This window comes from Salmo salar, chromosome 15, assembly GCF_965601325.2.
Source record: "Salmo salar chromosome 15, fSalSal1, whole genome shotgun sequence".
NCBI lineage: Eukaryota > Metazoa > Chordata > Actinopteri > Salmoniformes > Salmonidae > Salmo > Salmo salar.
In genome coordinates, this window is record NC_138305.1 from 2,232,501 (window position 1) to 2,247,500 (window position 15,000).

Below are 15,000 nucleotides of genomic sequence, written 5' to 3' on the forward strand. Positions count from 1 at the left end.
TCTCTCTCTGTATCTGTATCTCTCTCTCTCTGTATCTGTATCTCTCTCTCTCTCTCTGTATCTCTCTCTGTATCTCTCTCTCTCTCTCTGTATCTCTCTCTCTCTGTATCTCTCTGTATATCTGTATCTCTCTCTCTCTGTATCTCTCTCTCTCTCTGTATCTCTCTCTCTGTATCTCTCTCTGTATCTCTCTCTCTCTCTGTATCTCTCTCTCTCTCTCTCTGTATCTCTCTCTCTCTCTGTATCTCTCTATCTCTCTCTCTCTCTGTATCTCTCTCTCTCTCTGTATCTCTCTCTGTATTTCTCTCTCTCTATCTCTCTCTCTGTATCTCTGTATATATGTATCTCTCTCTCTCTCTGTATCTCTGTATATATGTATCCCTCTCTCTCGCTCTCTCTGTATATCTGTATCTGTATCTCTGTATCTGTATCTCTGTATCTGTATCTCTCTCTCTGTCTCTCTCTCTCTGCATCTCTGTATCTCTCTCTGTATATATGTATCTCTCTCTCTCTCTGTATCTCTGTATATATGTATCGCTCTCTCTCTTTCTCTCTGTATATCTGTATCTCTCTCTCTGTATCTGTATCTCTGTATCTCTCTCTCTGTAACTCTCTCTCTGCATCTCTGTATCTCTCTCTCTGCATCTCTGTATCTCTCTCTCTGTATCTGTATCTCTCTGTATCTGTGTATCTGTGTATCTCTCACTGTATCTGTGTATCTGTGTATCTCTCTCTCTCTGTATCTGTGTATCTCTCTCTCTCTGTATCTGTGTATCTCTCTCTCTGTGTATCTGTGTATCTGTGTATCTCTCTCTCTGTGTATCTGTGTATCTCTCTCTCTCTGTGTATCTGTGTATCTCTCTCTCTCTGTGTATCTGTGTATCTCTCTCTCTCTGTGTATCTGTGTATCTCTCTCTCTCTGTGTATCTGTGTATCTCTCTCTCTCTGTGTATCTGTGTATCTCTCTCTCTCTGTGTATCTGTGTATCTCTCTCTCTCTGTGTATCTGTGTATCTCTCTCTCTCTCTGTGTATCTGTGTATCTCTCTCTCTCTCTGTATCTCTCTCTCTCTCTCTGTATCTCTCTCTGTATCTCTCTCTGTATCTCTCTCTCTCTCTCTCTCTGTATCTCTCTCTCTGTATCTCTGTATCTCTGTATATATGTATCTCTCTCTCTCTGTATCTCTGTATATATGTATCCCTCTCTCTCTCTCTCTCTCTGTATATCTGTATCTGTATCTCTGTATCTGTATCTCTCTCTCTGTATCTGTATCTCTCTCTCTGCATCTCTGTATCTCTCTCTGTATATATGTATCTCTCTCTCTCTGTATCACTGTATATATGTATCCCTCTCTCTCTCTCTCTCTCTCTCTCTGTATATCTGTATCTTTCTCTCTGTATCTGTATCTCCTAATCTGTATCTCTCTCTGTATCTGTGTATCTCTCTCTGTATCTCTCTCTCTGTATCTGTATCTCTCTCTCTGTATCTGTATCTCTCTCTCTGTATCTGTGTATCTGTGTATCTGTGTATCTCTCTCTGTGTATCTGTGTATCTCTCTCTCTCTCTGTGTATCTGTGTATCTCTCTCTCTCTGTGTATCTGTATCTCTCTCTCTCTGTGTATCTGTATCTCTCTCTCTCTCTCTCTGTATCTGTATCTCTCTCTCTCTCTCTGTATCTGTATCTCTCTCTCTGTATCTGTATCTCTCTCTCTCTCTCTGTATCTGTATCTCTCTCTCTCTCTCTCTGTATCTGTGTATCTCTCTCTCTCTCTCTGTATCTGTGTATCTCTCTCTCTCTCTGTATCTGTGTATCTCTCTCTCTCTCTGTATCTGTATCTCTCTCTCTCTGTATCTGTATCTCTCTCTGTATCTGTATCTCTCTCTCTCTGTATCTGTATCTCTCTCTCTCTGTATCTGTATCTCTCTCTCTCTGTATCTGTATCTCTCTCTCTCTGTATCTGTATCTCTCTCTCTGTATCTGTATCTCTCTCTCTCTGTATCTGTATCTCTCTCTCTCTGTATCTGTATCTCTCTCTCTCTGTATCTGTATCTCTCTCTCTCTGTATCTGTATCTCTCTCTCTCTGTATCTGTATCTCTCTGTATCTGTCTCTCTCTCTCTCTCTCTGTATCTGTATCTCTCTCTCTGTATCTGTATCTCTCTCTCTGTATCTGTGTATCTCTCTCTCTGTGTATCTCTCTCTCTGTATCTGTATCTCTCTCTCTCTGTATCTGTATCTCTCTCTCTCTGTATCTGTATCTCTCTCTCTCTGTATCTGTATCTCTCTCTCTCTCTGTATCTGTATCTCTCTCTCTCTGTATCTCTCTCCTAATCTGTGTATCTCTCTCTCTGTATCTGTGTATCTCTCTCTCTGTATCTGTGTATCTCTCTCTCTGTATCTGTGTATCTCTCTCTCTGTATCTGTGTATCTCTCTCTCTGTGTATCTCTCTCTCTCTCTCTGTGTATCTCTCTCTCTCTGTATCTGTATCTCTCTCTCTGTATCTGTATCTCTCTCTCTGTATCTGTATCTCTCTCTCTGTATCTGTATCTCTCTGTATCTCTCTCTCTCTCTCTCTGTATCTCTCTCTCTCTGTATCTGTATTCTCTCTCTCTATATCTCTCTCTCTGTATCTGTATTCTCTCTGTATATCTCTCTCTCTGTATATCTCTCTCTCTGTATATCGCTCTCTCTGTATCTCTCTCTCTCTCTGTATATCTCTCTCTCTGTATATCTCTCTCTCTGTATATCTCTCTCTGTATATCTGTCTCTCTCTCTGTATATCTGTATCTCTCTCTGTATATCTGTATATCTGTATCTCTCTCTGTATATCTCTCTCTCTGTATCTGTATATCTCTCTCTGTGTATCTCACTCTCTCTCTCCCTCTCTGTAGCTCTCTCTCCCTCTCTGTAGCTCTCTGCATCTCTGTCTCTCTGTATCTGTATATCTGTATCTGTATATCTCGCTCTCTCTCCCTCTCTGTAGCTCTCTCGCTCCCTCTCCCCCTCTGTAGCTCTCTCTCCCCCTCTGTAGCTCTCTCTCCCCCTCTGTAGCTCTCTCTCCCCCTCTGTAGCTCTCTCTCGCTCTCTGTATGGGTGGTTGTGTTTGGGTGCTTAGGTGGGTGGTTATGTGTGTGGGTGGTTGTGTATGTGATTTCTAGCCCTGTAGGCTCTTAGTTGATATGGTTGACATTATAGCTAACTCAGAGAGAGTAGTGCTGAGAGCTGTTTTCCTTAAAGTAATGGACCTGAAACAATAGTGGATGTTTACAACAGTTTGGTCTAAACAGAGAATTTCTATTTATCAGTAAATACTTTGATTCTATTATGAGTGTGTGATAAAAATGTGTGTTCAGATTGAGAGGTGACGTGTACATCAATAGAAAATAAAGATAGTGATGTGTTAATAAAATACACCGATATAGCAGCATCATTAATGGAGTGCACAATAACAACAGATAGAATAGAAGCAATGCTTGCTATGCAACAACATGCACCCTGTGAATTAGTATGTTTTCCTAGAAAAACAAAACATTTAAATATGCAACACCAATATCACCTGCTGCTGTGAGGCATTGGCTAGCAAATGAGAAGAGAAAAGGTGCCTGCCAGCGGCATTGTTTGGAGTCTCCCCTGCCTGTCTTCCCCCCTCTACCTCTCGCTGTGTGTGTGTGGTGTGTGTGTGTGTGTGGGTGTGTGTGGTGTGCGGGCGGGCGGGCGGATGTTCAGGCGGGTGGTGTGGTTGCTATGCAAAACCCTGCCATGGACCCAGGATGTCAGCCTGCACCTGTTCATGCACATTATAACTACCGGAGAGAAATGAGAAATGTATTTCTTCATGTGGTTCTCTGTGTGTGTCTATGTGGTTCAGTCGGTGTTCTGCTGGGACTGAAATCATTCAGAGAGAGAGATCTGGAAATGATTATCTCCTCTGCTATCTTAGCTACTATAAAAACTTACTTTGTTTTTGTACAACTGTCACAATTGTTTAGACAACCTCCAAACAACCTCTGTGTGGGTGATATCATGTTGATGACCAGATTTGAGAACAATACCTGAAACCTACTCTGACAGGGAGTTTGAATAGAACGTCACCTGTTGATTTTACTAGTAAAAATCCCTAGCTACAGCATGTCTACATGTCTCTTACCTTGATATGTGACAGCAAACCCTGTGTCTGGTTGGTTCGGCGTGTCTGTGTCTGTGTCTGTGTGTGTGTAAACCCACCTTGATACGTGACAGCGAAGCCCTGTGCCTGGTTGGTTCGGTCTGAGTAGAAGTAGAGGATAACAAAGTCTCCAGTGACGTTGACCAGCTCCCGGGGAGGGGTACGGCCGTCAAACCTCGCCACCACCTGATCAATCAACCAATAAATAAATCAACCAATCAACCAAACCAACCAAACCAACCAATCCACCAATCAACCAATCGATCAACCAACCAACCAACCGATCAACCAATCGATCAATCAACCAATCAATCAATCAACCAATCAACCAATCAACCAAACCAACCAATCCACCAATCGATCAACCAACCAACCAACCAACCAACCAACCGATCAACCAATCGATCAATCAACCAATCAATCAATCAACCAATCAACCAATCAACCAAACTTTATTTTGTAACGTATAGCACATGTCATACAAGGAAGCAATACAACATACTTCACAGCACAAATACATAAATACAATGACTAATAGAGATAAATAAATACTATTGGAGATAATAAAAGGAGGGTAATAACAACTACCTGGTTGGTGTAGCCGTCCAGTAGTTCAACCATGTCTGTCTGGTCCGAGATGTCAAAGAAGGTGAAGTTGAACAGGATCACGGAGGCTCCAGGGACCTAATAATAATAATTAGACATATAGAAACCATATATTATTAATACACATTTATATCATTATATATAGCTTTACAATAGGTTTTATATATAGCTTTACAATACAATTTACAATAGGTAAGAAACTGAAGAAAAAAAACAACGCAGCATTCAAAACAAAACAGCAAACTAAAGGACTGGGATATTGGGTAGGATAGAGGCCTTAACAGTAAAAGAGTAAAGATCCAAGACGTACCTGGACAGTCCAGTAGCAAACCCTCCCGGCCCCATACTTATCAGGGAAGTCAGGGGAGTAGACCACTCCAGAGGGAGCAGAGTAGTTACCCCCGCATGCCCCCACTCGAGCTGGATTTAAACAGCCAGAAAACAGTTGACTTAATAACGGTTTCATTATTGACGTTTGCATTGTGCAAAGTTTCTAAGTCTTTCAGACAAGTGTGTTTGTTTATGTTGTTATAGCGTATAGCTGTTCTGTTGTGTATTTGATGTTTTATGTGGACCCCAGGAAGAGTAGCTGCTGCATGTGCAGTAGCTAATGGGGATCCTATTCAACTAAACTAAACCCTGTCTTACAACTCACCCCAGTGACTCATATGTAAACTAAACCCTGTCTTACAACTCACCCCAGTGACTGATATGTAAACTAAACCCTGTCTTACAACTCACCCCAGTGACTCATATGTAAACTAAACCCTGTCTTACAACTCACCCCAGTGACTCATATGTAAACTAAACCCTGTCTTACAACTCACCCTAGTGACTCATATGTAAACTAAACCCTGTCTTACAACTCACCCTAGTGACTCATATGTAAACTAAACCCTGTCTTACAACTCACCCCAGTGACTCATATGTAAACTAAACCCTGTCTTACAACTCACCCTAGTGACTCATATGTAAACTAAACCCTGTTTTACAACTCACCCCAGTGACTCATATGTTGTCAGAGTTATTATAGAAACCACATACAACAAACTCTCTCAATGATGTGGTGGCAGGTAGCCTAGTGGTTAGAGCGTTGGACTTGTAACCAAAAGGTTGCAAGATCAAATCCTCGAGCTGACAAGGTAAAAATCTGTCGCTCTGCCCCTGAACAAGGCAGTTAACCAAACTGTTCCTAGGCCGTCATTGAAAATAAGAATTTGTTGTTAACTGACTTGCTTAGTTAAATATTTTTTTTTTTAAATGATTCAGAGTGGAATGAAGAGTTTAACACATAGTGGAAAGATGAGACTGGAATGAGCAAGACACATTTGATCGTTACTGTAATCATGTTCAGCTGCGAAATCTGTCTCTCATTATCTAGCAGTTGTCTGCCATAAACTGGATGCTTGTGTAGCCTATTAAACAGAAATGTAGCATGTATTGTTCAGCCAAAATCAGCAAACCGTTTTATGACAACAAAGGGAGCAATATAACATTCTCTTCACATGACCGTTCTAATAAGTATGTTTTGAGATGGTGGTACGATCCTTCCATATTGAGTTATCTGACTTCTTTTCAACGTTGGTTCTGAGATCATCTATTCAATGGTTTGTGGAGTATTGATGTGTCAGTTTACTGGAATGTCATCTTTTGAAAATACAGTTTTATTTCTCCATGCACCAGAAAATACTCCACTTTGTACACATTAGGTGAAGCACCATATAACTATTTTGAGCACCATAGAAGCACCGGTGGGAAGTTATAGTTGGTTTAGATCATGTGTAGTGGACAAGACCAGGGCAAATGATCTACTCACTGTCAAACATGGACACAGACCAAAGCAAATGATCTACTCACTGTCAAACATGTACACAGACCGAAGCAAATTATGTCCTACTCACTGTCAAACATGTACACAGACCGAAGCAAATGATGTCCTACTCACTGTCGAAGACGATGATCCATCCATCCCCCCCACAAGGCTGGGTGTGGTCACCGAAACACACGTGGTTGCATTCCATGCTGGGCGCCTTGCCATGGAAACGCAGGTCCAGGTCGTTGCCACAGAAACAGGCATAACCCGACTCCATCCCGGCAAGCTTTGGAACAGAGAGAGAAATGCAAATCAGTCAACAGATTAGAATTTCAAATCTAACTTTATTTGTTTAGCACTTGTGTAACGCTTCACAAGAGGGTCAGGCCTTCCCCTTGATAAAGCACTGAGAAAGAAATAATCATTTCGATGAGAGAAAGAAACAAAAAAAATATATAATAATTAAGAGGAACCAGATTTTAGAGGAGAGCCTGAACCTCCATAGAGCAACACTTATGGAGTGTTACTAGTGCCAACAGAAATGTAACGTGAATCCAATCAGTCCATAAAGTCTGGATAGCAGATAAGCCGGAGCAAGACAGATATGGCACATGATCACAGTTATAGTACCATCTAATGTTAATAGGCTTGCAGAATGATTCCATAACCCCCCCCCCCCCCCCAAAAAAGGATTGTTTTTCTGTACAGAAATGAAGTGATTTTAGTGTCTAAAGCCATCAGGCATTTGATGATAATAATGTGGTCTGGTGTAGTTCAGTGCTTCGAGACAAACAGAAACAGTCACTCACTTTCGATATGTCCCAAAAGGCACCCAAACTGTTTCCTATATAGTGCACTACTTTTGACCAGAGCCCTATCGGTCAAAAGTAGTGCATTACATAGGGAATGGAGTGTTATCTGGGATGCAAGGTGACCCTTTGAGTACCATCTAAACATCAGAGGGCTAAATCAACCAGCCTGAAATAGCATGGCCCCTCAGACCGTTTAACCTTCATCTCTTAGTCAAACACAGCAAACATTTCCTAAAGCCGTGCTGCGCTGGGCTGCATTAAAATGAGAGAAAGAACTACAGGGTGAATTCCAAATGGCACTCTGTTCCCTATGTGCCCTCCTCTCCTAGGGCCCTGGACAAAAGTAGTATGCTATAAAGGGAATAGGGTGCCATTTGGGATTTGGATGATAGTCAAAACTCTTTAAGCATGTTGAACTTCCTTCCAGAATTCAGATGGAACCTAGTCATGCTCAGCACCGAGTGTACACACACACACACACACACACACACACACACACACACACACCACACACACACACACACACACACACACACACACACCACACACACACGCCACTGCTCCAGTGTCTCCCGTTAAAAGAGGACCATTATATAATGTTTCTTCCCATAAATGAATTCATACGAAGGTACAGCATCACTTTCCCTCATTCTGAAAATGGTTACACATGGTTACACAATGGTTACACATGAAGCTGGAATTTATATAGCCAGGATCCTCTGTGTGTGTAAGTGTGTGTGTGTGTCCAACTCTGCCAACCGATCCAAAACTAAAGGCTGTGGGACATGAATCACTGCTTCATCATTACCTATTTATCAGGTAAAAGAGAAACGACTTCGGATGAAAACCCAATGTGAAATCCTTTTGCGTTAGCGAGCAGAAAATGTTTGCTCAGGGCTTCTTAAATCATTGACTGTCTGACTGACTCATGATTGAATATGGTTGTTTGTCATAGTGTAGTCAGTTAAGAGATAGATATGGCGGTCTCAGGCCACATTGCATCACAACACACCATACTACATCACATCACATCAGTGTGATCTGTGGAGAGGGACTGACACGCACACACACAGACAGGCACACACACACACACACGGACTGACTGTCACTGCTCATCAGCGCAGAGGGCGTCTGAGAGATGGGTCTGACCCAGATCTAACCGGATGTGTTCACACACAACACAAACACCTGCCACTGTTTAGTGTAACCATGGTCAGTAGACAATAGAAGACCAGTGTAACCGTGGTCAGTAGACAATAGAAGGCCAGTGTAACCGTGGTCAGTAGACAATAGAAGGCCAGTGTAACCGTGGTCAGTAGACCATAGAAGACCAGTGTAACCGTGGTCAGTAGACAATAGAAGACCAGTGTAACCGTGGTCAGTAGACAATAGAAGGCCAGTGTAACCGTGGTCAGTAGACAATAGAAGGCCAGTGTAACCGTGGTCAGTAGACAATAGAAGACCAGTGTAACCGTGGTCAGTAGACAATAGAAGGCCAGTGTAACCGTGGTCAGTAGACAATAGAAGGCCAGTGTAACCGTGGTCAGTAGACAATAGAAGACCAGTGTAACCGTGGTCAGTAGACAATAGAAGGCCAGTGTAACCGTGGTCAGTAGACAATAGAAGGCCAGTGTAACCGTGGTCAGTAGACAATAGAAGGCCAGTGTAACCGTGGTCAGTAGACAATAGAAGGCCAGTGTAACCGTGGTCAGTAGACAATAGAAGGCCAGTGTAACCGTGGTCAGTAGACAATAGAAGGCCAGTGTAACCGTGGTCAGTAGACAATAGAAGACCAGTGTAACCGTGGTCAGTAGACAATAGAAGACCAGTGTAACCGTGGTCAGTAGACAATAGAAGGCCAGTGTAACCGTGGTCAGTAGACAATAGAAGGCCAGTGTAACCGTGGTCAGTAGACAATAGAAGGCCAGTGTAACCGTGGTCAGTAGACAATAGAAGGCCAGTGTAACCGTGGTCAGTAGACAATAGAAGGCCAGTGTAACCGTGGTCAGTAGACAATAGAAGGCCAGTGTAACCGTGGTCAGTAGACAATAGAAGGCCAGTGTAACCGTGGTCAGTAGACAATAGAAGGCCAGTGTAACCGTGGTCAGTAGACAATAGAAGGCCAGTGTAACCATGGTCAGTAGACAATAGAAGGCCAGTGTAACCGTGTTCAGTAGACAATAGAAGGCCAGTGTAACCGTGGTCAGTAGACAATAGAAGGCCAGTGTAACCGTGGTCAGTAGACAATAGAAGGCCAGTGTAACCATGGTCAGCACCAGTGAGACCATACATTTTCAGCTGTCTGTTATGCGTCGTCATTTGATGCGTCACTGAATTCATTTGAAATGTGAGGATGGTTAAAAACAGATATTCAGAGTCTAGAACAGTGGTCACCAACCAGTCGATCGCGATCGACTTGTCGATCTCCAAGGCATTTCTAGTCGATCGCCAAACATTTCTGTAAAAAACCCAACGATAAAGCCTTGTGTTCCTATTTTTTTATTAGTGTCGAGCTGTTGGTGATAGGTGCAGCCAATTCAGCTGCCCTGCGCGCCAGGTAGGCAAACTGTTGCCATTTCATGTGTCTGAAGGTACAAACTCTGCCTTCCCGGTGGGCCTGGAGAGAAAGTCAAGTGCACGATGCCTCCGCTGGCCAATCAGACTGCTCAGATGACCGAGTCTGCAGTAACGTAGGAGTCATAACACGGAACCCAAAGCGGCTGTGCGCGTGCGCCATAGTGCATAAATGTATTTTGTCCCCCCACACCAAACGCGATCACGACACGCAGGTTAAAATATCAAAACCAACTCTGAACCAATTATATTAATTTGGGGACAGGTCGAAAAGCATTAAACATTTATGGCATTTTAGCTAGCTAGCTTGCACTTGCTAGCTAACTTGTCCTATTTAGCTAGCTTGCTGTTACTAGATAATTTGTCCTGAGATATTAACATTGAGTTATTATTTTACCTGAAATGCACAAGGTCCTCTACTCCGCCAATTAATCCACACATAAAACGGTCAACCGAAACGTTTCTAGTCATCTCTCCTCCTTCCAGGCTTTTTCTTCTCTTGACTTTATATTGCGATTGGCAACTTTCATAAATTAGGTGCATTACCGCCACTGACCTCGTTCGTCTTTCAGTCACCCAAATGGGTTTAACCAATGAGGAGATGTGGTATGTGGGTACCTGCTTCTATAAACCAATGAGGATATGGGAGAGGCAGGACTTGCAGCGCGATCTGCGTCACAAATATAACTGACCTCTATTTTAGCCCTTGGCAACGCAGACACTCGTTGGCAAGTGCGAGCAGTGTGGGTGCAATAATTGAATAATATAGATTTCTAAATTTATTTTGCAATGCTCGCGCACGCGATGCGAGCGTTGTAGTCAGGGTGTTAGGTTTCACAGGAGAACAAAGGAACCTCTTCTCCATCATAGAACTTGAGAACTGAACAATGTCTATGTTTTGGAGAATGTGTACACAGTCGGGGGAGAATCAAGCTACGACCGGTCCATTTCATTTAACCTGTTAGGGCTAGGGGGCAGCATTGACACGGCTGGATAAAAAACATACCCGATTTAATCTGGTTACCACTCCTACTCAGTAACTAGAATATGCATATACTTATTACATATGGATAGAAAACACCCTAAATTTTCTAAAACTGTTTGAATGGTGTCTGTGAGTATAACAGAACTCAAATGGCAGGTCAAAACCTGAGAGATTCCTTTACAGGAAGTGGCCTGTCTGACCATTTCTGGAACTTCTTTGCCATCTCTATCATTTACTAAGGATCTCTGCTCTAACGTGACACTTCCCACGTCGTCCATAGGCTCTCAGAGCCCGGGAAAAAACAGAATGTCGTCATTCCAGCCCCAGGCTGAAACACATTATCGCCTTTCTCAAGTGGCCCATCAAGAGACACTAGCTTATGCGCGTGACCCCGACCGCCCCCGCCTTTGGGATTTTTTCCTCTGTTTGCCGAAAAGGAGATTCCCTGTCGGAATATTATCGCTTTTCTACGAGAAAAATGACGTAAAAATTGATTTTAAACAGCGGTTGACATGCTTCGACGTACGGCAATGGAATACTTTGAATTTTATTGTCAGGAATTGCGCCAAGCGCGTGACACTTCTTTACTATTTCGGATAGTGTCTGGAACGCACGAACAAAACGCCGCTATTCGGATATAACGATGGATTATTTTGGACCAAACCAACATTTGTTATTGAAGTAGCTGTCCTGGGTGTGCATTCTGACGAAGACAACAAAAGGTAATGACATTTTTATAATAGTAAATATGATTATGGTGAGTGCTAAACTTGCCGGGTGTCTAAATAGCGAGCCCGTGATGCCTGGGCTATGTACTTAGAATATTGCAAAATGTGCTTTCACCAAAAAGCTATTTTAAAATCGGACATATCGAGTGCATAGAGGAGGTCTGTATCTATAATTCTTAAAATAATTGTTATGCTTTTTGTGAACGTTTATCGTGAGTAATTTAGTAAAATGTTAGCGAATTCCCCGGAAGTTTGCGGGGGGTATGCTAGTTCTGAACGTCACATGCTAATGTAAAAAGCTGGTTTTTGATATAAATATGAACTTGATTGAACAAAACATGCATGTATTGTATAACATAATGTCCTAGGGTTGTCATCTGATGAAGATCATCAAAGGTGAGTGCTGCATTTAGCTGTCTTCTGGGTTTTGGTGACATTATATGCTGGCTTGAAAAATGGGTGTCTGATTATTTCTGGCTTGGTACTCTGCTGACATAATCTAATGTTTTGCTTTCGTTGTAAAGCCTTTTTGAAATCGGACAGTGTGGTTAGATTAACGAGAGTGTTATCTTTAAATGGCTGTAAAATAGTCATATGTTTGAGAAATTGAAGTAATAGGATTTTTAAGATTTTGAAAATCGCGCCACAGGCTGCAAGTGGCTGTTACGTAGGTGGGACGAATTCGTCCCGCCTAGCCTAGAGAGGTTAATGTTTGTGAAACTCGAGAGACAATACAGCCACATTACCATAACTTTGTTTATACAAGTCTCAGTTGTGAGGCTTGCATCTAATTGTTGTATAAAATGAATGAGTAAAGATAAAACTATTTGTGAAATGATGTAATGTGATTATAAACTGTTTAATGAAGGAAACTCCAATTTCCTTTGGAGTTTAACTAAGTCATTGGCCCGCCCCATGAGCACAGACATTGATCTGGGACAGCCCTTTCCTACTGTTCTGGATATAATCCCCACCTTGGGAATTTCCCTGGAGACCAAGCTTACCTCGATTACCGAGAGGGCTAAGGTTTGAGTAGAGACCATAAAACCTGAGTATAAGCTAAGGTTGTAATGGTTGTTGAAACTCTGAGACTATCGATACAGACAGAATAAGAGCAAATCTTCGATATTAATTACTGGTCTGCAGCTAGGAATTGTGTACCATTGAATGCGAAGGCTGACAACTGCCCAAAAATCTATTCTATAAGAACATTTCTGAATGGGACTCTGAAGTATCCATTCTAACCACAAAAGACGAGCAGATGAACTTCCAACAGAAAGAAGGACGATTCCAACAGAGATCACGACGACACCCTGAGCGTAAATATATATATTGATTGCAATTATTCCCTGAATGAGTGAGCGTTCAGGTGCAAAGGGTTAGTATTTCAATTGTTATAATTATCAACTGTGTAGTGTCTTTTGTCTTTCCCGCCCTTCTCGGTACCTTTGTCTACCATATCGGTTTAGCACACTAGGGCACATCCCCTATCATTTCCCTGTAACCATATCTACTTTATTTGTATGGTGATGCATTTCTGTGATTATTTAGTAAGTTAATAAATAAATGATTTTGACAATTGATGTATTGATGACTCATAGTGAAGACTGGGTTTGTGCAGATAACCAACAATTTACGACGTTTGGAATGAGACTAACGTGAGGTAAAGAATAATTCATTAATTAGAAGACTAATTGATCAGATATTAAAATATCTGAAAGTTATATTAGGAAAATTATAACTTTGTAATCTGAAGATTTTCCTTGGTGCCCTGACTTCCTAGTTAATTACATTTACATGATTAGTTTAATCACGTAATAATAATTACAGAGAATTGATTTGATAAAATAACAGTCTTCAGTTTAATGATGCCAAAGACACGACAAATAATTGAATAATATAGATGTCTAAATTCATTTTGCAACGCTCACCCACGCGACGCGAGCGGAGTAGTCAGCCTGTAAAAGAAAGCTACGGCAAAATTGAAACTGTGAGATTTCAAAACGTTTAAAACCATGACTAGAGCGAGACTGTCAACGAATACAGCTTAGAGCTGCTGTTTTTATGAGTGTGTTCATGTTTAAGTTCTTACTCAGATCTGTCAACACTGTATTCAACACTTTAATAAGCCATAAAATGCACATTCTTCTTATTTCCACTCAGCACTACAACAAGCGGTGCAGCTGTAATGAATAAGTAGGAAAGTGTATCTATAGGCTTGCGTTCTTTTTATTATTAGCGGCTTGGGTCTTTTTTAATATCAATGAATATTTCACTTTCTCTGTTCATAAGAGTAATAACATGAATTTGTGCATGAGGCAGAAATAATGCGGTGCGACTCGAGTTTCGCCATCAGCTGGAAGACGGTGTCCCTTTTTGGTCAGTGTCAGTGGAGGAAAGGGAGAGCGGAGGGATGTTGAGAGGCGGACCCTCAGTCTGCTGCTCTCTCCCTCCCTCCGCTGAGACTGACCATCAGATGCAGGCACCATCAGCCCAGTAAAATAAAAATATAATTATTTAAATGTATGCTCACTCAGCTGTGCCTCACAAGTAATATGACAATGGGTCTATTACCGGTGTGATCATATAGCCTACCTCACATTTTGAGATATAATTAAAAAAAATGACCCGAACAACAATGCATTGGCATGTATTGGGCCTATAGCTTACTGAACAAACCTCAGTGCTACAGAACTGTTTTTAATTGGTTAATGTTGCATGGGCTTACATTTTTTAAGTCATGTTAATAAAATATCAGAGCGGTAGATCTCAGCATGCATTATGACTCAGAAAGTGATCTTGACCAGTGACCACTGGTCTAGAAAATAAGGAAGACAGCATTCGCCCCGCCAATATGACCATTTGCCATCAGGAATGATCAATAAACCATGGTCAAATCTGATTTAAAACTACTGCACTATGTAGGGAATAAAGGTGCCATTTGGGATGGTCAATACATCTCCATAGTGTAGTCTCTCTTACCATGTATCTCTGTTTACGGCAGAAGCTGATGCAGTTCTGGACGGTGAGTTTGTTAGAGGTCTGACTGCTCCCTGTCAGGGTGGGAGGGTCGCCACTGTCCTTAAAACAGCCCAGGTTACCAGGCACTACAGGAAACAGAGAGGAGAGCAGGGGGTTTAACTATGTAGTTCAGCATGACATACGTTTCTATACTAACAATCACACGCTGCATTTGGCATTTACTACAAATCCCATGATGAGTCTGTGTCTCACAGAGATCATACACGCACACCAGCACAAAATAAACATCATCACACCGGAATTCTCTAGCCTCTGTTTGAGATTGAGGAGGATGA

At 41.9% G+C, this 15,000-nt stretch overlaps 1 protein-coding gene across 2 annotated transcripts in view; it reads right to left on the minus strand.

Moving 5' to 3' along the window:
• LOC106592780 (kremen protein 1) overlaps window positions 1-15,000 on the minus strand; it is a 132,284-nt gene that overhangs the window by 33,127 nt on the left and 84,157 nt on the right. For both annotated transcript variants that reach the window (XM_045695274.2, XM_045695275.2), the window contains exons 4-8: window positions 14,666-14,790; window positions 6,717-6,870; window positions 5,082-5,191; window positions 4,754-4,849; window positions 4,225-4,351 (exon numbers count right to left, since the gene is read on the minus strand). In XM_045695274.2, coding sequence (XP_045551230.1) covers window positions 4,225-4,351; window positions 4,754-4,849; window positions 5,082-5,191; window positions 6,717-6,870; window positions 14,666-14,790 — 612 coding nt within the window. The remainder of the gene's footprint in view (window positions 1-4,224; window positions 4,352-4,753; window positions 4,850-5,081; window positions 5,192-6,716; window positions 6,871-14,665; window positions 14,791-15,000) is intronic.